General features: G+C 53.9%; 1 protein-coding gene across 1 annotated transcript in view; it reads right to left on the bottom strand.

Moving 5' to 3' along the window:
- The window catches only part of FAM78B (family with sequence similarity 78 member B), an 87,185-nt gene extending 62,200 nt beyond the window's left edge, over window positions 1-24,985 (bottom strand). Inside the window, exon 1 of the mRNA XM_027613767.1 lies at window positions 24,670-24,985. Coding sequence (XP_027469568.1) covers window positions 24,670-24,932 — 263 coding nt within the window. The 5' untranslated portion in view covers window positions 24,933-24,985. The remainder of the gene's footprint in view (window positions 1-24,669) is intronic.
- Window positions 24,986-26,214: the final 1,229 nt, after the last annotated feature.

Here is a 26,214-nt window from a genome sequence, read left to right on the forward strand (position 1 = left end):
CACGAGGAGACGACGAGCAAGAGAAGGGACCTGAACCCCGAACTTCTCATTCTGATACTCTACATATCTCCAGAAAAGGGAGGTTTCAGGCTGAGCTGGTGGAAAGAGGAGAACAGGTTTCTATGCCCAGGATGATAAGAAAAGAACCTGGGGATCTAGTGGAGGGATGGCAAGCAATTTCATTTTATGTGCCAACTCTGATTTTCAGCAGCAGCTGCTGGCTCCGGGAGGCAGGAGGACCCTGGGGCTGCTCAGTGGGAGGGTGTGCTGTGATCGATTAGCTATGTCTGCCCCAGGCACGGAAAGGGCTAATGGGACCATGGTGTCACCATGATGTCACCTATGGGCAATATTTTCTTTCTCGTACACCTATTTATTTTGTAGCTAATAAAGTTTATCAGAAAACTAATGCATTCTACATGACACAGCTGGACCGTGGCAGAGCTGAAATTTTACTCTAGGACTCCGAACTCCAAGTCCAGTACTTTGTTCACTATGTCATGCTCTCCTGGTCCTAATACCAGTCACGGCTCCATAAACATGGACGAATGAGTTCTCCCCCAACTCCGTTTCTTCGCCTGCAGATCACAGGAGATAATTCCCATTTTCTCTCTCTCACAGAATTACTGGCAATCAAATGAAATGCCAGAATCCGAGATCTCTGAGCTCGCGGCCGCGTTCTTGCTGCGGAACCACGATGCTATCAATAGATGTGAAAACACTGAGAATGCAGAGCAGTAGTACGGGAAGCAAGGAGTCTGAAGCCCGAGATTCTGCTTCAGTTGCATCTGCTCCACACCTGGTGGCTCTCTCTCTCCAGCCCCACGTGCAGGAGCTCAGGAAGAATGAGAATGGAAGAGAACCAAGGCTGACAACAGAGGCAGCCCCCAGCCCCCCGCGGGCAGCTGGTTCCAGGGATGTCGCAGGAGAGAGGACGTGGCTGGAGGCAGCAGCCGCATCTTCTCGTAGCCCTCTCACCCCTCCATCCCGCTCTCCGGACGGGTGGCTGTCCCAGACCTAGTCACTTCACATGAGCCGTGTCGCTGGAACCTGGGCCACTGCAGCTCAGAAAAGAGGATGATGGCAGTAGGGCCTGGGGAGGGGTGAGGCTGGGGTCCTGCATCTCGAGTTGGGGGCTCCCCTTTGTCTCCTACTTCTGTTCGCTCATCAAAGGCTCCATCCTTACTCCTACTGCTCTCCATCCTGTCTCTCCCTCCTCCTGACCCCCTCATGGGCCCAACCACGTCACCCATCCTCTGGGGTCCTCTTTCTTCCAGCCTCAATAGCACGGCAACCTCAAGGAAAGGCAACCACCTCTCCTGCCCCACGCACATGTTCCAGCAGGGGGTCTTGGGGCCGCGCATAAAAATAGCCACTGTATCACCTCATCACTCCTCATAGAGTGGGAGTTTCTGGAGAGTGGAGGTCATAGTTTGGCCTAGAGGTGTCTGAATAAAGAGAGACCACTCATCTTAACTAGCCTCAGACTCACAGGATTATGAGGCCGAAAGGAACTAACAGGGTCATGTTGTCTAACCAGCCATGGAAGTCCTGAAAGTATCCTTGAACACAGAGACCTGCCTAGCTCCCAGGCAGGCTACTGTGGGGTTCCAAGAAGCTCCTACCCATCATGTTTATTTTTTGATTGTCTCCACTCGCTAGAATGTAAACTCCACGAGGGTGGGGATTTTTTTTGTCTGTTTTATTCATTACTGCATCCCCCTTGCCTAGAGTAGTGCTTGGCATATGGCAGGTGCTCAATAAATACTTGTTGAATTAATTAATAATTGGTTTAGTTTCTAGCCTTTGGGGTCTTTCAAAAGAGTTTAAACCTTTTTGCCTTCTATAGGATGGTGCCTCAAATAATTCAAGACACCTGTCACGTCTTCTCCCTCCCTGACTGAGCTCTTACAGTCCCTTGAACATTACCTGAAGAATATCCAGACCCTTTGCCACCTCGGGATATTCTCTGAATTGCTCCAGAATCACAAAGCAAGGAGGACACCTGAAATTTTCCCAGCTAGCCCAAGCTCTCATTTTACTTCGGACACCAAAGCCCGGATGCCTCGCTGCCTCGTAAGCAGAAGTAGCTGTGTTAGAGGGGCATGAAGTGTTCCCAAGGTGCATGCCCTCCTCGTGTGTGGGCCAGCGAGCAGAGGGAGCACTCACAAAGGGCTCACCTGTGGTGGTCCGACAGGTGACTTCTGGGGCAAGAACATGTGAGATGCACAGAGACGGTCTCTGCCCTCAGGGTCTCCAGTGGGACAAAGGGGTAAGTCAACATGCAATTACATCCTAGCGAGCCAATGGTTGATGCGGCAAGTGCCCCACCAGGAGCACACCAGAGGTTTGGGAACGTGCCAAGTCTCTGTGGGTTTTACTCCAGTGACAGCAAGACATTCCTCTCTCTGAACACCCTCAGAGTATTAAGCAACTGAAAGGAAGACAGTGGAGTATTTCTACCTGTACGTTTTTGACATCATTTTGAAACTCCCTAAGACAGATTTCCTGAAAGCTGTTGTAACTGTTTACTAGGTGTTGGGAGCTGGGCCCATCATAGGTCCTCAGCAACTGTTTGTTAGACAAGTAGATGCAGGATCTTCACAAAAACTCTACGAGCTAAGCATGATTATCCCCCTTTTACAGAACAGGCAAGTGTGTTCCTGCCTGGAGGTGATGAGAGGTACATATCTACGTGGGGCCCGGCAAAGGGTGGCCACAGATCGCTGGCAGCTACGGGATGCACAGCTCACATTGTCTTTTGCATGTGCTGACAGATGCAAAGCTGCACATGCCAAGCACGGTCGTACGTGTCCTGGCCTCTGGAGGAGAGAGACTGCTCTGGGCTGGATTGCATGGAGATGCTGGGGGAGAGGCAGGCTTCCGGGTGCTGGGCTGGTCCTGCAAAGCCATGGTGCTCTCTGCTCCTCAGCAGGGTATACTGTCAGAGGTCCCAGTTTCCTTGCTCTGGGCACAGTTCCCCTGTAATCAGGCAGGTTGTGAGGGTGAGTGGCATGCTGGCAGCCAGTTCTGCTCTGACCTGAGGCATGTTGGCATCGAAGGCCACCACTGCCTTGCAGAGATCTCTATGAAGGTAGCTCACTAAGGGACACTGTGCAGTGGAAAGTCATTGTTGGGGGGGGTGTCAGACTATGCTTAAAGAAGGTTCTAGAGTCCTGAACAACTTGGGTCTATTGCAGTTTGGGGCTCTGCTTCCAGAAATCCCCTTCCACCCAGGGTGGATCTCCCAGATGCCTGATTCCTTTCAGTGACCTCTACCATCCAGACCTGGGAAGAGTGCGTTACCGTGGCCAAGACACAGGGTGGCCACAGAAGCCTTGAGCTCACAGAGAGGCACTTAGTCCCTCTCTTCAAGGGGTCCAGCGGGGACAACAGGGAGACTCTATGTCAAGACTGACCACAAATCAAAGAAACTGGCTTTGTTTGTGATTTGAGGAATTGTTACCATGACTCTAGGTTTGTGTATAATCTTGTTTATTTCCTCAACCGAGTCACAAGCTCCCCAAGGGTGGAGGCTTTGTCTTCTAAGTCTCTGACCCCATGGTTCTAACGCTGAGAAGGCATTCTGGGCCTATTGTGGAGTGATGGGTGGGCAACGGGCTGCATCATGTGGGTTAGTCTTAAATCTGAGCCCCACAGGCCCAGAAGGAGGGATTGGCTGAAGGGTTAACTGAAAGGAGAGGTGCTCTGACCCGGAGCCGGGCAGTGTGGCGGCTTCCAGGATTCAAACGTGTAGCACACGTCTTCTTCGGTCAAGGAGCTCAATCCAGAAAGGGCCATGGTTCGATCAACAGCACAGGAGGCCACAGAGCCTGGTGGTTACGAACGCAGACTCTGGGGCCAGATCCCGGGTTCCAATCCCAACTCTAAAGAGCTGTGTGATCCTAAACAAATCATTTCATTTCTCTGTCTCAAGTTCCTCATCCAGAGGTTGCCATAATCGTAACAGCTCACGGGATCGTTGTGAGGATCACATGAGGGGAGATTTATGAAATATCAGGAAGCACATACGTGCTGGCTATGAATGTGCCGTAGAGGCTGGGGCGGTAGGAGGGAGGGAGAGCGCATCCTGACTTGGGGTGGGGGGGGAGGATGCCAGGAAAGCTCTCTGGGGAGATGCACAGGTGTCTTCCGGAAGGGAGGGGGACCCTGGCTGGGGGTGACACGCGGTGTGCTGCAGCTCTGGTTGAGGCCCCATGGAGGGACGGCGGGACGGCAGACAAGGCAGGTTAGATGCCCACCCCCCGACCCCCCCAGCAGACGTTTGGCAGTACTTGGTAAGGAGTGTGAATTTTACTGTGGAGGGCATAGAGAACCTTAGGAGGCTTGTAAGTAGGAGGATGAGCTGATCAGATGTATAGGCTGAGATGCCCGCTCCGGATGCAGACAGGTGGCAGAGGGAAGGGCATGGGGATGGGAGGCAGGAAGGCCAGATGGGAGGCAGCGGTGCAAGTGAGAGGAGGTGGGGCTTGCATGAGGGGGCAGGGATGGGAAGAAGAGGGTGGGCAGATCTGACAAAGTTTATGTTAAAGGACGACTGGCAGACGTCAAAACAATATGAACGATAATTCGTGGGGTGCCCTTAACAGGAGTCAGGCCCTGTGCTGAGCACTGGGCTCGGGCTACCTCATTTAGTCCCTCCCCCAACCCTCCAAGCCTCCGGCGGGTGGGGTGGGCAGGGTGGGAGGGACTGGGGGCCCTCAGGGGCTGCAGGACAGATGAGACACATCCTGCTAATTTACCTTTGATGAGAATAAAGAAGGAAGGGGGCTTTATGAAGGAACGAGTAACAATGAGGCGAAATCGCTGACAAAAGGCAGCAAAGAAATCCTGAACCCAAATTAGTGGGTCCGGCAACCGGGGTTCTCAAGGGATAAAGGGACTGGGGAGTGCTGACTTCTCATTATTCAGGAAATGAATACTAAAACTCAAAACTGCCTGACAGTCTGTCGGACGTGTGCGTGTGCACTGTGTGCGTGTGCGCGTGCGTGTTTGTGGAGAGACCGAAAGGGGGGGTGGGTGAGTGACTATGTTCTCACAGACCCAGGCACGCTCAGGCACTTAGATGGGGGAAAGTGCTGAGTAAGGGAAGGGTCTAGGAATGGTTCTGCTCCTCTTTATGAATGATCTTGATGTGGGTGTCATAGGAATGAAATCAACAGATGGCAATAAATTTGTAGGAAATGAAAGAGACGGATTTAAATGCAGGATCACAAAAACCCTTGAACTGCTTCTATGCAAGAGAGGCCTATGAACATTAAATATTTCCTAAAGGGTTAGCTCAATTCCCAAAGGGGGGGAGGCAGGGCTGGGGAGGAGGAAGCTAGCTGTCCTCATGGGAGGGGGAGAGGGGGAGCAGAGGGAGGTCTCCCATTCATCTGAGCAGTGCTGGCTCTTGACAGACAGGGAGTGGGCGGCTGTTTATCTCTCAAACCTCAGCCATTTTCTTCAGTAACAAGGTGTAAACTAACTTTCCTCAGGGCAGAATCTTCAGCTTCAAGGGGGAAAGAGCACATCAAAGGTAGAGAGCCCACAGGCAAAAGAGGGACTTGCCATTTCTTTATGGAAGAAACTTCCTCTCTGTTCTCCCCCACGGGACCTCACCCAGAGGCTGCTCTGTGACTTCATTCATCTTCCCACCAAAAAAAAAAAAAAAAAAAAAAGCAACCCTCTCTTCCTGCCCCTGCCTATGAAAAGGAGTAGTTTTGAGTTTCTTTGAAAAAGCCAGAGATGGGGAGAGCAGTGGGGGCACTCAACACCACCTCCTAGACTGGACTATCCCTTCAAAGGCTCACAGCAGACTTTAGTTCCTTGATTCTCCAACTATGCCAGAGAAGACAAGTGGTAGGGGGCCCTTTGGGGTTGAATCTGTCTTAGTCAAGGTAAAGGAGGTGCCACTTGGAGGGGCCCTGGAACAAAAGAAGGTGACCCCTGATAGCCACAGACTCAGGAGGCCAAGGACTGCAGGAATGGCCACTCCTGTCTCAGCCTCTCATCTTGTCCACCAAGACTGTTTCCAGCATGTTCGTTTTTCCAAATCAGAGGTGTCACCTAAACATGGAACCCAGGCGAGACTTGACATTTTGGATGTGTTCCCACCTGTCTCATTAACCGGTCTGAAGGGCAAAAAAATTGTCCCAGAGCGCGTCTGGTGTCCTGCCTTCCAGAGCATTCTGCAGGTCGGGTCCAGATGCCTTCCCTGAGGACAGTTCACGGCACCAGCACTTTGCTCAGGTTCTCAAGGGGAAAGGATGGTTTTCAATGGGCAAAGGTGGGTGGGTGTGTGTGTGTGGAAGGGCCTGTGTCGTACAGGACACCCACCTGCTTCTGGGTTTCCTGGGGGAGAGGGAAGGATGAGTCAGATGTTTTCTCAAATTCCCTTTCAGCTGCTTTGTGTCTTTAAGAGAGGCCACAGAGCATTACCTTAGCAAAAGTCAGCAAAATACCCATCTTAGATCTGCATATTGTCAAAGACAAGCTCAAGTCAGACACATTTCTGGCACGGAATGGAGCCCATCTCTGCAAGTTTTCCAAATGAAAGGTGACTGGCTCTTCTTGGTTGGCTGCCCATCAAGCTGCCGCACAAATGCAGAACTCGAGGCCTGGAGGGATGGCAGAGTGGACAAAGCCTGCCTCACGAGTTAGAAGGAGCTCGTCTGGTCATATCCCTTGCCTTCTGGCGTGGGATGTGTCACATAACTCTGCTGGGTCTTGGTTTCTTCATTTGCAAAAAAGACATGATACCTCCCCACCTTCTTCTTATAGCTACAGTGAGGAGCAGAGGAAATGTTATGGGCCAAAGCACTTTGTAAGTTTCTATTACCAAGATGAAGGATGATTATTAGTAACATGGCGCGGAAGGTCCAGAATCTTCCCTGAGGACAGTTCACAGGAATGCTCTGGGCCTTTAGTTCAACGGACTGACATTTCAGTTACTGCTATGGCCACTTTGTTGAAGAGGCTTTTGACCCCCAGGGCCAGTGTCTACCTTCTCCACTCAGGGTTTTATGACATCTGGGACTACAAAGCATTATGTTTATTTAGGATCCTGTCTGAATCGCTTTTTGTTATCTCTGAATTAAACGTATTGATTATTGGGTCAGGGTGGCACATTAGGCTGATGTTCCAATTCAGAGCCCAGAAAGCCAGGAGGAGGGTAAAGTGGACAAATCGTGGGGAATGGGTCTCAGGGGGCATCTCTGTCAACCTCGGCACAGGTAAACAGCCTCCCGAGCATTAGCATGCATTTCATTCTGGCTCATAAGGCCTATTATCCTGAGCTTCCCCTTAGAAGCTTTAGGTCCTTTGCCTTCCTCCGTATTCAGTGCTCAGGCTCAGTTGATGACTTTTGGATAAGGACCCTCTACTCTGTCTTTGTAGGTCTCGTCCCCAGCCAAGGCATCAGGGTTCCTAAAAATTCTGAGCTCATAATCTAATCCAGGGGCTTTGAGCTCTGGGTCTGGAGTTCAGGAGACAGCAGATCCAGGTGGAGATGGTCAGAAGGAAATCCGTCCTGGGAGAGGCGGTCAGGAAAGAACCAAGTGCAGCCTAGGAAGCGCAGCGATGGACAGGGGAAGGGAAATTTGCTGACAACCAGGACGGGGAAGGCAGGCTCGGCATGAGGTGAGGATGGCCAGAAAAGTCCTAGGGGCTGTTGAAGGTAACACCTGACTTCTTTTACGGGAACACTGTGGTTCTGGAGATCCAAGCAGGCACGGGGCCGGGATAACAATGCCTAGATGAAAAGTCCTCCCGTGGCTGCTACTTGCTCATGAAGACCTTCTCTGGGAACAGAGTCCCAAGGATGAGCAAGTTTGAACCTGGTAAGGACACTTTAGGGAACTGGTATAATTCTGCCTGGAGAAAAGGCAACTTGCGGTCTTTTAAGGGTGCCTACCAGTCTATCGGGTTCCACCTCCTCCAGGCAGGCCTCCTTGATTACAAAGCCCATCGTGGACCCCGCATGGTGCTAAGCATCCAGGTGCTTAATAGCACCAGCTGACTGATTTAAAAGGGCTTGTACACAACCACAAGATTTTCTGCACAGGATGAAAGATTTCCTAGCATAGCTCCTGGCACATACCAGGTATTCAATGAATACTTGTCCATTTAGTTATTTATTCACCCATTTTTTATTTAATTTTTAAAGATTTATTTTGAGAGGGAGAGAGACTCTTGAGCAGACTCCCTGCTGAGCGTGGAGACTGATGCAGGGCTCCATCCCACTACCCTTCAATCATGACCTGAGCAGAAATCAAGAGTCAGACATTTAACCTGAGCCCCCCAGGCACCCCTCACCCATTTTTAAAAACATTTAACAAAATCACAGGGTGCCCGCAATGCATGAGGCACTGTTATAAGCATGTTGTAAATGTTAACTCATGTAATCTTCCTAACAACTTTATGAAGTAGGTACCCCCTATTATGGGTGGGGAAACAGAGGCACAGAGAGGTCCCTGAACTGCCTGAAGTCACACAGCTAGTAACAGTTACGTACGGAGCTGCGTACATAGCCCGGGTAGGGGGAGCTCAGAGCCCATGCTCCTTCATGCTATGTGGCCTCCTGTCAAAGAGGAGGTAAGAGGCCGGTGGTTCTGAGCCCCGTGCCCTTCTCCACCGTGGCGCCCTCTGCCCAGGAATCTAATGCTTCAGCCGCCACAGTGACAACAAATCTCCAGCTCCACCCCACTCTACCACATGCAAACCTCACCTGAACGCAAGGTGCCATGTGAGGGGTCCAAAGAGCTATGAACACAAAGAGCACAAGTCTTTGATAATTTTTGTTTAAAGAGTGTTTTGTTGGCTTTCGGAAAAATCCTGACCTCCCTCTCATGTACATGCAGTTTGGTAAGAATGTTTGCAATGGTTCTGTGATCACGTGTTGGCATCTTAGGGTTGCTTTTCCTCTCTTAGGTCAGGCAGTAGTACTTAGGAATGCTGTGCTGATCCTGCTGGTCAGAAGCATAGCTTTGGAGTCCTTCGAACCTGGTGTTCAATTCTGGATCCAGCACGGGTGAGTCTGGGCAAAGTACACGATTTTGAAGAGCCTCAGTTTCTTTGTGTCTCACGGAGATAATTTGAATTTCAGCGAGTATTAACAAGACACATTTGGGTCAGGTTTGTCCTGCGCCTATTGGCTGGCGAACCAATAAACGAATGGATGACCGCATGCCAGTCAGATGGGGGAGGTGCAGCTCAGATCTCCAACGGGCACCCCTGCACCTGAGGGAGGAGACAACTCATTCTGCCCCTCGGAGCCTGGAGGCCCAGCTGAGAGGGGAGGCTCAGACCCTGCGCTCCCGACACAGCGCCCGTCCAGGTGAGGTCATTCCTGCGGACCGTCACTGCGTTATGGAGTGTGTTTCTCTGAGGAATGATAAGCTTGCATAAAAAATTAAATTCACAGAATTGTTATAAAAACAGACATGTTTGACAACTCCATCCTTGGAGGATCTCAACTGGTCTGCTGCTCAGCTGTTTGTATGACCTTGACCTCTTTTCACACCTGTGCTATTGTTGCACCTGAGAAATAAAGCAGTCGCACTGGGGAGCTCACGGTCTTTCCAGCTTCTAAAGTTCTATCGCCTTTTCTTTTTCTACCATCAGCTACCGAGAGGGAGCAATCAACGTGGAGGTGGCAAGTGTGGCCACTTCCTGACCATGTGAACCTGACAAATCACTTAAGTTTCCCGAGCCTGGGTTTTCTCCCTTGTCATATGGACAGCGACGGCATGAGCTCTAAGAGCAAGGCTGAGCCTCAGCGGAAGTACCTAGAGAAGAGCACTTTGGTAGATGCTAAACTTCCAACCTCTCCTTTTGTCACCGGATTCTAGTTTTATGTGACCCCCCCACTGCCTTGAGATCTCCACACCCCAGAGCAGCTGGACGCAGGGAGTCCCCAGCCCCGTTCCCATGCCCCGGCTAGTCAGCGCGAGGAGTGCCCAGGCAATGCCAGGCATGGGTGCCTTCCCGGGGGGCCCCTGGTTACGCCTTTGAAATAGCAGCCAGCGTTGCCTCCCCGCCCCTCTCTCCTCCTGTTGGTCCTTCTCAGAACCATCTGGAAGAGAAGGAGGTACACAAGCTCACCACCTGCCAAGGGCCGAATGCCAGGGCAAAATGAGCCTCGGGGTCAGGCCCAGGGAAGAAGAGCAGAGCAACCTGGAGCAAATCCTTCTGAGTCGCTGATGCTCTGGAGGGACACTGCAGATGGCTGTGCTCAGACAGGGCCTCCAGAGCTTCCTCTCCAGCAGAACATTCTGGGTCATCAAGGCAGACTTAGGGCCCTGAAGTGTGTACAGATGGGGACCAATGCACAGTCATTGGGCATAGTCACAACACCACAGAGAAACTGAGTCACTGAGACAGCAGTATGCTTTCGTCGGCTGTGGCCGGTGCACGGTACGGGTCTTGCCAGACTCCCTCTATCCAAGATCCTCACCATGCCGTGGCCCCTCTCTCCACTCCCAACGGTGGGCGTGCTAAGAAACCTCAGCTCTTTTTACCAAAGGGCCTTGCCTTGACAAGCAGCTTGCTTTGAAAGATATTCCTTCAAACCAGAAAAAGTAGCCCCTAAAAGCTTATTTATTTTTTTGCCTTACTTTTGCCTATAGTTAAGGAACAGAAGAGCCAAGTAAGGAGGTCCTAATGTAGTTAAATAAACGTCTTGAAAAACCCTCCATTACAGATCTCTTACGGAATCCGTGGTTGAGCTTGCAAAACAGATTCCCCAGAGGCCAAACATGAAGAGGAAGCAAAACCAAAGAAGTAGGCAGGCTCAGCCTTGAAATGTATAAAGCAAACTTGAGTACTCTGCAGGAAGAGAGTCATGAACACACCAGCATGGAGAGAAGTTTCAACAGATCTTCTCAGTAACGAATAGAGCAAGCAGATAAAACTTGGCAGGAACACAGAACATTTGCACAACACAACTAACAAGCTGGATCTTATGGACATAAATAGTGAATATTCAGAAGTTGGATGGAGTGACCCAGAGCTAAGATGCTGAGCTTGTATGGAAGTTGATTTTCGCCAAGGAGCTAAGGGTCAGGGCGATCCACCTCAGTTCCATCCTGGATCATGCACGTATCAAAATGTTGACAAACAGGGATGGCAGGACGGAAGAAACTGAATCATTGAGACTGGAAATGATTGCAGGTAGAGCCGTAACAGCTCAAGAGTTCGCTGTTACCCTGTCAACAGGTCTGTGCTCTTGAACTCTGGACATACTTAGCCCTTGACCTGTCCCAGTAAAGACAGCCTCACCATCTATACCCACTTCCTTCTCTCTGCCTACTCTGCTTCCACTTAACCAGAGATGTTTCTAATAGAATATTTTTTCAACGTCTTTGCTCTTTTGGAATAGCATGAAAGCATTCCAAAATGCTTTTCCTTTTTTTTTTTTTTTTTTTTTTTTTTTGTGGCAAGTCGTAAATACCAAGGTGAAATTCTAGATCCTAATTCTGATGCCCAGACATTTTAAGAAGCACCAGATGCTGAGAGTAAATCTTAGAAAAACCCCTCTCAGCATCCAAGTGAGGATGGATTTCTTTCTTGGAGTGAACACCTAAACACACCCGTCTGCTGATCCAAAAGCATCCCTACTCTTCTTGGCTCAGTGGTGGTTGTTTGTCCAGCCTGGGGGTACCTGGCCTCGGACTCCTCCATCCTGAGTCTGAAGAAACGGTGGCGCAACATGAGCAGAGAGGAAACCATCTGAAGCCCCAAGTGCTCACCAGCCATCCCCAGAGGGTGCGGTGCCCAAGTGTCCTGGCTTCAATTCCTGGGCCCACGCAACCCTTCAACCATTTCGCTAAAGAGAATTGGCTGCTTAATGGAAAAGTCTGCACAGATCCCCAGGTTAAAGGTGGACGGCCAAGGCTTCTGTGAAAACCTTATCAGGTGGCCCAGTGCTGCATCGCCCCTTCCATTCTAGGCCGAGGGCCTGGTGGCTCCTGCAGGGGAAAGGGGCCCTTAGCTCCAAATCTGCACAATGACCCCTTCTAGGCAACCTTCAGTTCTGACCCTTTGTCCCATCATGCAACAGTCCCATTTCTGGGAGTCTTCAGTGGCCCCCCAGGTACACCCAGATGGTGAGATGCTCTGGGGTACCCAGGCTCTGAAAAGATGACCTCTCTCTGAGACAGCTGAGAGAAGCAGAGACAGCGGCCAGTGCAGGAGGACGCACCTTTGCCGCAGTGGGGGCCGCCTTGGGCCGCCTAGGCCCAACCCTCCCTTCCATCTCAGGGACCCCTTAGTCGGGGCCGCTTGGCTCAGCTACCTGACCAGAGACTGTTACCCTGGGGGCTTTCAGCAGAGAAGGCTGAGGGGGGCTGTTCTTTGGCATTGGGTTGGGGGTGAGATCAGCGCCAGCCCTGCTCGGGTCTCCCAAGTTCACCCCCCGGGAAGGAAGGGCCGGACTAAAGGTCAAGAGTTTGGCCTCGCTGGGCAGGAACCAGGCCGTCGGTGGCTTCCCTTGGCCCTGTCCACACCCGATCAGTCGTCCTCTTTCCCAGTCTTAGGGTCTGCTCTTGACACCCAGGCCCTTCTGACGGCCGCCGCCAAGGGCAGTGAACCATGTCCTTCAACTTCTTTCATTACCCCATCTCTCTGCGACAGACCTCTGTGAGCGGCCTGGCCCTGGAGGCTGGAGCATCAGTCTGCCCCCTCCCTGGCCCACCCGCTCTGTAACGTCCCAGGTCCTCTGGTTTGGCCCGGGTTCCAGCTGCCTCGCCAGACTTCCAGAACTCTAGTTTAGTTGCCCCTGTAAGTCACAAACAGTTTTCTTTATAAAAATTGTTCTGTGGCATTTGAAACCCGACTGGCCCGAGGTGAGCAGAGGGCCACAAACCAGGCAGGGAAATGTTGACATGGACAGAGAGATGGTGCACGTGGTAGACAGGGACAGGGACTTGAAACTAGGCCAGGAGATCTGAAGGCACCTCCCCCTCCAGCGAGGGCTGGAGGTGGGTACCCGCGCAAGTTTTGAGAGAGAGGCCCAGGCTGGAACAGGACCGTGTCAGGGGGAGGCAGACCACTTGATGTTGTTCAGAATTTCCAGAGGCCTCACGATGGGCAGCCTGCAGTGGTGTGAAGACAGAGCTTTGGAGCCACCAGATGGGCCAAGGTGATAGGCTGCTCGGAGGCACACATGGCCCCCTCTGCAGTCCTTCCTCTAGACCGCCCTTAAATCCCACCAAACGGTGTGTTGACTTTGACCGGCTTGCTTCTCTTGCCCTCTGTCCCTCCCTTCTTGACTGAGAGTAAGCAGCCAGCACACTTAGATCATACCCTGTGCTAAAAGGCTTCAAGTGAACAAAATATAAGAAACGAAAAACGGAGAGAAACCCAACTAAAAGCCACAACAGCAACACAGTCTCCAAGCTGCTAGGATATCCTTCTCAGACCTGCCCCATCTGCTCTGCTCCCCAGGAGCCTCCCAGCTGAGCCCTGCTGTCAGGGGAGGGCCCCCGGCCCCTCACAATCTGTCACCTTTGACACCACTTGGATCTTGTTTCTTCTGGACCTGCCAGGGGCCATGTAGCTACCTTGCCTGAGCGTGGGCAGCGGGCCAGGGGGCCCACGTATGGCCCTGAGCGCGAGGGAGGTGGGGAGGTGGGGGAGAGGGGTTCTGAGTTGGGGGGCACCCAGGCAGAATCTCACATTCTCCACACAACCCTCCTCCCTCAGCTGCCAAACCCTCCCACTTCCTGCCATCTGTGATGGGTATCTCTGGGGAGACCCTCTCCTTTCCTGCGTGCTAATCACTGTCTATGGACACTGGGAATGGGCTGGTCTCTCTGCTCCTGGCAACTGTGTAGACATCCCTTGGGCTGATGTGAGTTCCTCCCTGTGTTGCCGAGGGCCAGGCCCTTCCGGGACTCTGGGCTGCTTCCTCTCTTGGGCATCTCTGCCCAGAAACCTGGACCGTCAGCAAACAGGGAATGGGGCAGTGGGGGCAGGGATGAAACAATAGGATGTGGTGACCCAGTTACTACTTTACGGACTAAGGGTGCCTGGGGTCGGAAGGACTTGGGTCACTGGCTGTGTCACAGCCCCTCTCTGGGCTTCGGGGTCGCCGTCTGTTAAGATGAGCAGGGGGCTCATGAGTTCCCACGTTGCCTTAACATTCCACGACTCATGGGTGATTCTGCTGACCCACTACCTGCACTTTTCTAGGTGTTTCTCTCGAATCTAGACTCTACTGTGACTGGTAGCTGGTAGCTGGCAGGGTAAAGAATGTGAACTCAGGTGCTGAGAGGGTCCCTTGGGTCCGACCCCAAGACCCCGGTCTCATTAATGTCATGTCCTGCCCAGCTGAGCAAACCAGCTGGGAGGCGAGGAGGCTGGCTATTTCCAATCTGATTAAACCCTTTTTGTTCCCCAGGTTTGCTCAGGAAGGGCAAAAACAAGTGCTCAGGCAATATCCTGAACACCCCCTATCCATTCATTGGTTCATTCGTTCTCTCGCCCCTTAATGAGGCAGCATAACGTCACAGAGTCTCTGGAAATTTGGTTTCTAATCCTGGCTGCCACTGATTAGCTGGGTAATGCCAGGCAAGTTAGTCAACCTCTCGGGCCTCAGTTTCTTCATCTCTAATTCGGGGAAATTAACATCCCCACTTCACAGATGTGCACATGGCACATTTAGCATGAAACTCGTGTTCAACAAATGGCTGAGTATCGTTGACTAAGCTGCTTATGGCCTCATGGGGATACAGACAATAGGCAAATACCTGCTCCTTCCTTAAAGCCCACATGGGGCCCAGCACCAGACAGGCTCCCTAGCTCCAAAGGCCATGAAGAAATCTTGGGAGTGTGGGTTTAGTTTTCTGACACAAATTTCTTAACAAAATGTGAAGGTTATTCATGAACGTTTGAAACAGATTCTCAATTATTTGAGTCCCTTTAAAAAAACCTGGTTTTGAATTGAGTCCCCCAGCCGCAGGTGTGGAGGCTGCCATTGGGAATGGAGGCTCAGCTGGCAGCCCTCAGGAGGAGGAAGACAGGGCGGCATCCTGCTCTCCCAGAACCAGCCTGAGCCCCCTTCCAGCCTCCTGGTCCCCACATACCCCAGCAGCTGACCCCGGTCCTCTACCCCCATGCCCAGAGCGAAGCCACATCTCACTGGCCTGTTTCTGGCCATTCCCAACTTGCCAAGGCGTGTCTCGGCCGCCACTCATGCCCAGAAGCCCCGACCTCCTCCGCCCGCCTGCCCTTCAAGATGTTGACCGAGGATGCTGGTTTATTACTCCCCATTAGCCAGACCTCTGACAGCCTCTGAGCACCCCAGCCTGGCACAGGCCCAAAACCAGCTTGGAAAGGTCAGGCCCCAAGAGAGAGCGCCAGCCAGAGGCTTTCTGAGGCAGGCCTGTCCCAGAAACCCCACTGAGGTGCCATCAGACACCACGGTCTTATTTATTTCACTTTAATCTGACAGCCTGCACATTTCTCTTCGCTTCTATTGAATACACTGGGATGTTCCTATCTGCCCTCTCTTGTCTTTAGAGGCCACAAATCCTGACTGGCCCAGAGGTGCCCAATGTGCACGGCTCTAAGGATGACCTCTCTTGTCCCCAGCTCCTGTCCGGGGTTGGCCGACTGTGCACTTGGCAAAGCGAGGCACTAGGGAGGAGTTGAGAGGCCTGGGCCCCAGGCCTGCCCCACCCCATGCCTGCCAGGGTGATCTTGAGCACAACTCTTTCGTCTCTTCGGGCCTCCACTTACTCATGTAAAATGGGAATGATGGTTGCCCTAAATATGTTTCGTGATTATCATCCGGTTAATTATGTGAAGACTTCTTATAAAGAGACAAAATCATTTTATATGGAGAGAATAAAATATATTTATGACAGCAGACATTAACAATAATTTGGATGCAAATCATTTCATTGGTCCTATCTGTCCACCTGGGTTGCGAAGTCTTGCAGCTTACGGCTCCTTCCGGAGCTGGAACAGCATGGCTTACACGCTCTAGAATCGTCCCCAAGTCCTAGGCTTCTCATCTGACTGGCACTGTCACCTCAAGAGGGCCCGGGACAGGGTGGGGAGTCCCCGCAAGGATGTGGCTGATTTGCAGGCATCCTGTCCAGGAACTGGAAGTGCTCAGGGTCCTGCATGCCGCCCAGAGCCCACAGCTCAGAGCAGATCTGGGAGGGTGACTTCTGGGTGGGACAAGGGGTAGCCACCACACACCCCTGAGTATGTGTGGAAAACAGCCCTGGTTCCCTGTGGGCAAAGCCAGCCTTTCTCCTCCCCTCCGGCTAAAAGCAGGGCTGGGGAACAGCAGCTGAGCCGTCCGGGACCCATCCATCCTCAGAGTCTGAACGCCTTTCTGCCCGGAAGCCACAGGGCCACAGCCGTGACCTCCCTGTTCCTTGAGGCTGACTGAGAGTCATCCTCTAGTGACAAGAGTCGCGCTCCATCATGATAACAATAATGCGTGCATGGCACATTTCAGTGTGGAGAGCTCTTTCACGGTCTTTACCCCGAAGTGACAGCGACAGGACAGATCTCATCGCCCAGTGACATGCGTGCAAAGCAGACACCGAATTGTTAAGGCATCTGCCAAAGGTCACGTGATTGGCGCTCGAACCCAGGTCTTCTGCCCTGAACCCCGGTGCTGGGGAGCCAGTGGCTCTATCTTCAGCTGGCACCGTGAGCCGCTGGTTCCATCTGGCTAGCATCCCAGAGCCTAATGAGGGAGAAGGGTCCACAGGGCTAACATGGTGGCCTGAGGCGGCCTTGGGAAAGGAACAACAGTACCAGAATTCCCAGGAGCCAGAGGGATGTCGGTCCTGTGAGCCAAGAGTCCTTCCGCCACCAGAAGTGGGTCTTCTTTCTCTTCCCGATCATCTGTCCAAACAGCGATGGTCTGGAGAATCTGAGGGACGAACAGACTCTGAAGTCCAGGAACTGAGGGGTCTGGGTGACTATCTGCTGGTGACCATCGGGGCTGACATGGGACCCCCCCAAGGAAGCTCCTGGAGGAGGCGGCCCAGGGCTCAAATCTGCAGCCCAGACTGGCTGGCTCGGGGTGCCTGAGAGCTGGGGGCTGCCTTCTCTGTCCCCCCGCCACCCCCCAGAAAGAGCCGCTGTCGCTGCGAATGTCTACCGCCACTCTCAGCAGGACCTCTGAGACGTCCACACCCCCGACCTCAGAACAACTCTCTCCATTTCCGAAGGAGCGAGGAAACACATGAATTGGAGAAACATGCTACAGCTAAGACCGTTTTGGAAAAGACTAGGGAACTGTAGAGGGACAGCGATATTTTGCAGACCGAGTTCTGAGCGCCTCCTTCCTAGGAGTGAAGGCAGCGGGTTAGAAAGAGCAGGGGGCCGGGGGTGGCCGGGGCCTGGGCTCCTGGTGGGGCTGCTGGCCAGCTGAGGCCCCGGGCCAGCTACTGAACCTCGCTGCCACAGGAGCAGCACCCCTCGCTGCTGAGATGTCCTGGGGGGCCGTGTGTGGAAAGCACCTGGTACACAGACCTTTCAGGTCATCTCCTCCGCCTCCCTTTGGGGCCCTTCGGTAGCGCACCTCCCAGACTCGGGAGGCTTTCCTGGATGCGGACGAGTCTCCCGCCACCTGGACACAGGCACCCGTCTTTCTAAAGCCCACTGCAACAACTCCAGGGTACCTCGCTGATTTGGGAGGCCCGGTGAGAACGGCAGGGAGCTCCCCCAATACCACGTGGGGATCTTTCTGCGGCTGGCGTGTGCACCCCAACCCCTCCCAGGGACCCCGGCTCCACGGGGGCCCTGCCTGGCTGGGAGTGGTCACCGGAACGCTCTGTCACTGCTGACTTCGCGTCATTTCTCTTCTTGTGACAGCCATTCATAAACGGCGGCCACTTCTCGGGGCCTGTTTAGTGTTAACACATCAGAAAAGGCAGTGCCTCTGTGATCGGCGACCCAAGTGGCCGCACGAGAGGAGCTACAGCATCAGTGACCCGGGGCCATGGGGCAACCCCAAGCCCCTCCTCAAGGAGCACTGAAGCACCAGGAGGCCCCAGGCTGCAGCAGCCGTAAGGGCGAGGTTTTCTAGTGCTGCTGGGAATGGGGTCTGGCCGGTCCCCACCACTTCCGGGCCTAGCCGTGGGCAGCACACAGACAGGCAGGGTACAGGGTCCGAAGCCAGTCCCCGCGCCGCCACCGGCTAGGCTTGTGCCCTTGAGTCCTCTGACCTCCCTGAGCCTCAGTTTTTTCCTCAGGAAGATGGGCACACTGACAGCATGGAGCTCCCAGGGTCGGAGGAGGGTCAGCCAAGATCCGAGTGCTGGACAAATCGGAGGGCAAGGGATATTTGGGACCTCGTGCCCCGCACCGGAGTCTGCAGGCCCCTACCCAATCGCCAGCTTTCTCTCTTCACCCGGAACACAAAGCAGCCGCAGACAGCTTCTGCCTCTGCTGCCTGGTGGACGTTCACTGACACCCTGCTGTCCCCGTCCACCCAGGGCCCGGCTGAATTGTAGCATCCAGGTTACACGAGCTGCGTTTCATTCTTAACTCCCCTCCTAACCCTTGTCCTGACGTCCTCTCCGGGCCCTCCCATCCCTTCCAGCCCCAGAGTTGTGCTCTATCTCCAGGGAGCTTAATGCTTCCTGATAAGACCTGCTAATCCTCCCCTACTCCTCCTCTCCGAGACGGAGAAGATTAGAGGCAAAGGGTGAGGCCAGCTCCCCTTCAAGGGCACTCAGGACTCTCATGAGGGAAGTGGATCCTGTTTCTCATCTCATGCTCTAGACTGGGAGTCCCCGACGTTTCTGGTAAAGCGCAGCTCTAGCCCCTTCCTCCAGGTCATGGGCCCCCCGATCCGGGGATGTAATGGGAATGGGGGGAGGGTGGGTGTTGGTGCAAGTGGCCTGGGGGCTAATCAGATGCCTGAAGGAGGCATCTCTATAACCGAGGAGGGCCACACTCAAAGCCATACCGCACGTGCAGGCAGCACGCAGCCGTGGTCACGAAGGGAAGTGCTAGCTTTGGGGGAAATGGCTCGGAAGATCAGGGTACTAGCACCCACAGTCCCGAGATTCAGGCCACGAGTCAGTGATGCAGGTGAACGGTGCTATGACACGGTCTCCAGGTTGCCTCTCCTTGGGCAGACGCCGAATGCCACTTGATCACAGGTGACGCGAAAGTGAGGCTTGGGTGTTTGCTGAACACCGCTCCTCGTGCACAGACCTGCATGGAGGCAGAGGAAGTGACAGACGGGTGCCCTGCGCTGAGGAGCAGCGGATCTGCTGGGGCAACACAGAACGAAATGATACAAAAAGCATAGTGGCATTACACTGTGTATGTGCTAAGCGATGGCTGGGACGTCTAGAGTTCAAGAGCTTAGTTGGGTTAGCCTTGGGTGTGATAGGAAAAGCTGATTTTGAGGGGTCCCCGGGGGGCTCAGTCGGTGAAGCATCCAACTCTTGGTTTCAGCTCAGGTTGTGATCTCAGGGTCGTGAGATCAAGCCCCGTGTTGGGCTCTGTGCTCAGCGCCGAGTCGGCTCCGGACTCTCCCTCTCCCTCTGCCTCTTCCTGTGTCCTCTCTCTCTCAAATAAATAAGTCTTTTTTAAAAAAAGCTGATTTTGAAGAGAGACATGATTTGTTGAAGATGACACACACTATTCGAGGTCCGAAAAAAATGGCTCATTTATTTTTCAGATGTTTATGGAGGACCTGTTAGGAGCTAAGCACCACTCATAGGGCATAAAATGGATACAATATCTGCTTTCATGGGGCTTACATTCTAGCAGAAGGGTCAGGTGTTAAACAAACATACAATTACATTCTTACAAACTATAACAAGTAAAAGAATAGTGTCTCATTCAAGAGAACAGAAGAACCTTAATTTAAACTGTGAAATCCGGGTGGCCTCTGAGGAAGTGGTGGTTCAGGCCTGAATAAGAAGTAGGAATGTGCTAGAAAAGGGTGGGCAAGGAAAGCATTTCAGACAGAGAGCAGCACAAGGAAAAGTCCTGAATTGGGATAAAGAAGCTATTTTGTTTGTTTGTGTTTGTTTTTTTGTTTTTTTGTTTTTTTTCAAAAGTGGAAGGAGGCTGACATGGCTTAAGAACAGAAAATTCAGAGACCGGGACGAGGCCTTCACATTTCCTACCTTTTACAATGAAAAGTCAGTAAAAGAGTTTAAGCAGGAAAGTGATAACATTTACGTTTTGAAACTATCACTTGGCCACTGTGTGGGGAAGAGACTGGAGGAAGGGCGAGAATGAAGGTGGGAAGTTTGGCTGGAAATCCTCTGTTGGAGCAGGTGATAGCTGACGGTGACCTCCCTGTGAGGACAGGAATGGACACAGAGTGGTGGCTGGATTACAGAGCTATCCCAGAGACGGGACCGGCAGGGTGTGATGATGGACTGGATGTGTGGGAAAATATCTAGGATGACACACAGATGGTTCAGCCTGAGCCCCTCAGGGGCTGGAGGTGTTCTTTACCAAGATGGGGCAAGACCGGTGGAGTTGCAGATTTGGGGAGGGAGCTGTAGTGGCAGTCAAGAGTTCCAGTTTGGGTACATTAGGCTTGAGATGTCTCTGAGACAGCCAAAGGGGAAATCGTACACCGACACACAAACACACGCGTGCGCACACACACACACACACACACACACCTATGCCGCAGGTGACTGTGCATCACACAGAACATCTATTGCCATGGGGAAGGGTAAAATTACCCAGGGAGAGGATCAAATGAGTAAGGTCCTCATGAACTGTACTCTGAGGTAAGACAGAGAAACAGCTAGAAAAATGCATCAAGCTAAAAGATGGGAGTGATTCAAGATGGAGGAAGCTGTCAACTATGTGGACTATTGCTGAAATAGCAAGTGTCTCTCAAAAGCATCTGCTGGATTGGTAACATGGAAGCCACAGACTGAGCCAGAACAATTCTGGAATGGACAGAAACCAGCTTGGATTGGACTGAACAGGCAACAAAGGTGGGCAGGTAGTGTCAATGTCTCGTCAACACTGACTCTCAAGGAGGAAGAGAGACAGGCAGGAGTGAGCTATGACCTCCGCAAGTTTCACCCAGGCCAAGGGTCTCCCAGCCTTGGGCTGACCACAACTCCCGTACAGCTCTAGAAGATGACGCACATGGGCTCAGAAAGAGTGGGGAGGGCCTTTGGCTATGGCCTGTCCTCCCTCTGACCTCGGCTTCGCCTCGTTCATCCTTGACACATGAACCCCATTCTGTGTTCAAACCTCACTCAGGAAACCTCTTGGGTGGCATACTCTAGCATCTAAAACTGTTCCATCACAAAGGTTTTATGTCTCTGTTGAAAAGCCCCTGCATGCCCCAGAGGTATGAAGAAAGTAGGAAGAGCCTCTGCACACTGGTTCAGAAGACCTGACCTCAACCTTCTCCTTTCCAGGTTGTATTGTCCTAGGCCTTTCCCAACAGACCCTGGCCTGCCTTCGGACCCCACCTCCCACTGGCTCTCCGACTTGAAAGCTCTACTCCGGCCTACTTATGCTCTCTTAAGACACCTTATATTTTCCTGCCCCCATATATTTGCTGTTCTTCCCTCTTAGAATGAGTCCCCCTCCTTGTCTAGCTGAATCTTATCCATTGCTCACATCCAGCTCCAGTCCTTCTGCCTCTAGAAAACCCTGCCTGGCTTCCCACCCCTCTTTCCAGATTTCTCCTATACTGCCTGGGAGCAAAGGCTTGTTCTGCCTGTGTCCCTCCCTCCTACACTGAGGAACTATGAAGCTGCCTGCTTGGTCCTTTGCTTTCTTTGCTGGTGCCCAGACCTGAGAGGCGCTTGATAAATATTTTATTGATGGGATGACTGACGAAAAACCAGAGGCCCTTCATTCCCAAAAGATGAAGACTTGGATCAGGGCTGCATTAGCGGGGTTCACCAGGGCCAAAGGAGAAATAAAGAGAGGACATAAGTATTCACCAGCCTGGGTTCTATGCAATCATGTGAGGATGTTCCAAGTCACTTGAGTTCAAGTTCAAATTAAGCTCCGGGCGTCAGGATCATCAACTATTTCAAATGCTCCTTCAGAAACCTACTCCTGCTTGGAAATGTTGAAACTCTAAACCACAAAAGCTCATGTTTTCTTTTAAGCCTGTCACTAGAAGTTTCTTGCCATTTTAAATTGTGGATTTCCTCTGGCAGTCCCTTTTAAAATGTTGAAAAGGCAGCTTTCTAACCTACACCCTCTGGTCATATCATGCTTCATGTAACAAGAGCATTGCAGAGGGGTAAAAATTCAGCCTGTGGTGTTTTTTACTCAGGATACTGGCTAAAGTGGGTAATAACCAACAGACCATGAAGACTTCCATGCAATATGAGGTCCCATTAAAAAGTTTGTCCTGGCTAAGTTTTCAGGGCATACACATTTTGTGGAGATGGGTTCAATCCAATTTGGGCTCCAAAGTATGCTTAAGCATAGCAGTTATTGTAACCATGAAAACAGGTGGACTCTGGACCCAGATCTCCAATAATATGCTTCATGGTATCTTGGGCACTGTTTTGCTTCCCTGTTCCCTGCATCAGTATGAACACTGAGAATCTTAACATACTGATAGTAGCAGTTGAAAAGCAAAGCTCTTTTCCAAGCCCCAGAGGCAAGAATTCAGCAAGGAAAGGTCAGGGAATAAGTGCCCCCAGACCCAACACCAGTTCATCCCCATTGAAGCTGGTTCCACTGTGGACACAATGTCCCCCAGATTCAAGGACGTTCGACTACTATGTCTGTTTATATCTCAACTCGGCTTTTCCTGAGGTGGGATATATTTTCTTTTACAGAAAGAAATTATTTATTTGTTTGCTTTTGATTTACTGATTCACAAGAGATACAAAGCAACAGAGAGGCCTTGCTATGTAGTCTGGGGAAAAGTGAGGCTGTTTCTGCTCAGTCCCTCCTGGCCTCCTCTGCATCCGCCCCAGACTGCAATTACTTCCCCGGTCCCCGCCCACCCGGGCAAGGTGCACACCGCCATCAGGGCCAGCACAAAAGGGAAGGCCTTTGCCTGGTCTGGGGCTTGCTCTGACTTCGCTGGAAATAATGGGTTTCTAAAAGAACAGCTTTAAGAGACCCATGTATTCAGATATAATCATCCTTTGGAGGGTGTGTCTGTTTTTAAATGGCATGATTCACCCAAAGTAATATGTCCCCCATTTCTTAGATCCAGCTGTCTTCCAGCAAGATAAGAACACAGTGAACAGAGGCATATAGGAAGAAACTAGGCTCTCGCACATCTTCACTAGGAATGAGCTTTCTCCAGCCCTGAGCTTTTATGCTTAAAGAGAAAAGTTCAAACTCTTTGAGGGGAAGGCAGGGAGAACAAAACAACCTGTCAAAATCTCTTTTAGCACCCATGACTAGTGTTAACTTACATGCTCTCTGAGTGCAGTAAAAAGCCTGCAAGCTGCCATTAAAAAAAGATCGTTTGGCCTTTCAAAATAGAAACTCCCTTGTCCCATATATTCAATGGATGAACCTTGGGAGCTCCAGAGTCCCCGGTTAATAAATGAAATAAGGCTGGATTTCCAGAAAAGGGTTTCTCTAGAGGCCGCAGGCTAATTAGGGTGCTCCAGACCAGCACCGTAGCACAGGTAGAATGCAGGCCCCAAACCTTTTAGCCACTGTGGTCGCCAACCGCTCAGAGTCGGCTTCTGCAAGGAGGCTGGCGGGGAGTTAAGAAAAGTTAGTAACTAAAAAGTCCCGACGCGACAGCCCGCAGCCTGCGGCTCTGGGGCAGGCTGCGGGCTCCGGGTGGCGGCCGCGGAGTCGCAACGGTCCTGGGTCTCCCGGCAGCCGCCCAGCCCGGCGCGCACCGAGCAGCGCTGCTGAAAGAAGTTGGAGAGCTCCCAGCTCGCCGACTGGATTCGCCGGTGGGCGCTGGGGAATCCCTCCCGGCGCTGTAATTACTAAAGTTCTGGAGCAAGTAAGGACCCTGGACGGCCAGGAGACGTGTACTTGCCCGAAGCACAAGGAAAACCCCGCGCCGCGCCAGCCCCAGACTGCTCGCACAAGGTGCCTTCCCGCTCCCCACCGCCGCACAACTCGTCCAGAGGGCGCCGGGCCAGAGAGGCGGCTCCGCCGGGCTTGCGGCGGCTCTGAATGGAAACGCCTGCAGCCTTCCCGGCCTGGGGCACAAGGGCTCGAATTCAACAGCGGAGGGAACAAGGGCAGAAACCAGCCAAGTCCCTCTCCGACGCCCGGGACCTTCTCCTCCAAGCCCTCTCGGGCTTTTCCAAAGGACGCGTGGCACAGCCGGTGCGCCCCCGGCGCTCCACTCCACTCCTCTCTCCACAGGTCCCCCCAAACTCTTCCCGGGAAGCCCCATCAAGCCCAGACGGCGCCCCGAAACACCCAGGGCCCTCGCCAGCCACCCCCACGCCCGTCTCTCGAACCCTCCTTGTCGCGTTCTCGCCGCCCCGCGCCGTCCTCCTCGCGTTCACGGGGAGTCAGAAGCAAACCACGAGAAAATGCCTTCGCGAGGAGCCTCCCTACACCCGCCCTGTCACTGAAACAAAAGCGCAGGGAGGAGGGAGGTGGAAGAGGAGGCGGGAGGAAGGTTTAGAAAGAGGATGGGGAGAGCGCTAAGAAGGAGCTGAGGAGGAGGGTCGGGGTGGAGAGGAGAGACGGGGCCAGGGACCCCGCTCCGGCTCCGCGCCGCCGGTCGCTTACATGCCCAGGTCGCTGTAGGTGTTGAAGAACTCCATCTGGTTGCACGCCTGGATCCAGCCCACCACCCAGGTCTCGTGGCGGGGGATGGGGGGCATGACCACGCGGGCCGAGGCTTTGAAGTAGGGGGTCTTGTAGCGCAGGACGATGGGCGAGGTCTCCTCGATGCGCGTGGGGCACTGGTCGATGGTGGCGCACACATCGTACACCACGATGTTCTCGCGCCGGATCCGCGCCTTGCAGGTGATGCTTTGGATACAGCCCATCCTGCCGCCCGGCGCCGGCGCGGCGCGGCGTGGGGCAGCGCGGGGGCCCGCGCGGGCAGCCGGGGGCGCCCGTCACGCCGGCATGGCGACGCGCCGCCCGCTCCCGGGCCGGCTCAGCTAGCGCCTGGGAGCGGGGAGCCGCCGCCGGGCATCCTCCCGGGAAGCCCCCTCCTCCGGCCGCCGCGCGGGGTCCCCGCCGCCCCGACGCCCGTCCGCCGGCCCCCGCCCACGCCCGCCCCCTCTCTCTCCGGCAGGGCGCGCGGAGCGTGCGCTCCTAGGAGGCGGCGGGCGCCCCCGCCGAGGGCAGAGGGGGGAGCAGCGCGGCGCGGAGCGGTGCCCACCCGGGGCCGGAGCCCCCCGCCCCTCGCCGGAGAGGAGGAGGAGGCGGAGGCGGCGGCGGCGGCGGCGACGGCGGCGGCGGCGGCGGCGGCGGCATGGAGCCGGGGGAGGGCGGCGGCGGCGGCGGCGGCGCCCGGTCTGTCTGCCTCCGCGGCGGCAGCAGCAGCAGCAGCAGCCGCCGCCGCCGCCGCCGCCGCTGCATGAACCTCTGCACCGCGGCTGCCCCCCGCGTGCAGCGCACCCAGCGGCGGGCGAGCGGGCGGCCCGAGCGGCAGGCGGAGGCGGCGGCGGCGAGGGCGGCAGCGGAGACCCGCGCGGCCGCCGGCCCCGCCCCGCACTCCCCTGCCCGGCCGCTGGGGGCTGGGGGGCGCCAGGGGGCTGCGGCCGGGGAGTGGAGGGCCCCCTCAGGCCGGGCTGCCCGGGACGTGATCCGCGGAGGAGACTGGCTGTACGCCATGAGTTTTGTCCCTCTCCGGCTGCCGTCCGGGTGGCGGGGGGGGGGGCCGGTGATGTGTAAGGGTGGGGGTGTTTAAAGGGCCGCGGGCGCCGGGGTGGGGCCCTGCACGTGGGGCCGGCGCGGGGCGGGGCTGCGATAGGCGGTGCCGGGGTGGACGTGGGGGCTGGGGGACCCGGCGGGGCCCGGGTGGGGCCGGGGTGGGCGCCGCGCTCCAGAGTCTGGTGGGAACCTGGCAGCGACCGTCTGGGGCAGCCGGGGCGGGGGGGCTAGGGGAGCAGCTGTATCTTAGGCAGGTCGGTTATTTGTAATGTGGTTTGTTAGGTTAGAGTTAGGCGTGAGCTCCCGTAGTACCCTACCTTGAGCCTCCAGGAGCCGCTCGAAATGCGGTGGATTTACGTCTTTCCCCGACTGGATTTGCTCTGGAAGCTTTTCTTTCCACCACCACATGTAGGGAGGGTACCCAAAGAACCCCCACCCCGCATCCCG

The sequence above is a fragment of the Zalophus californianus genome, chromosome 10 (assembly GCF_009762305.2).
Source record: "Zalophus californianus isolate mZalCal1 chromosome 10, mZalCal1.pri.v2, whole genome shotgun sequence".
NCBI lineage: Eukaryota > Metazoa > Chordata > Mammalia > Carnivora > Otariidae > Zalophus > Zalophus californianus.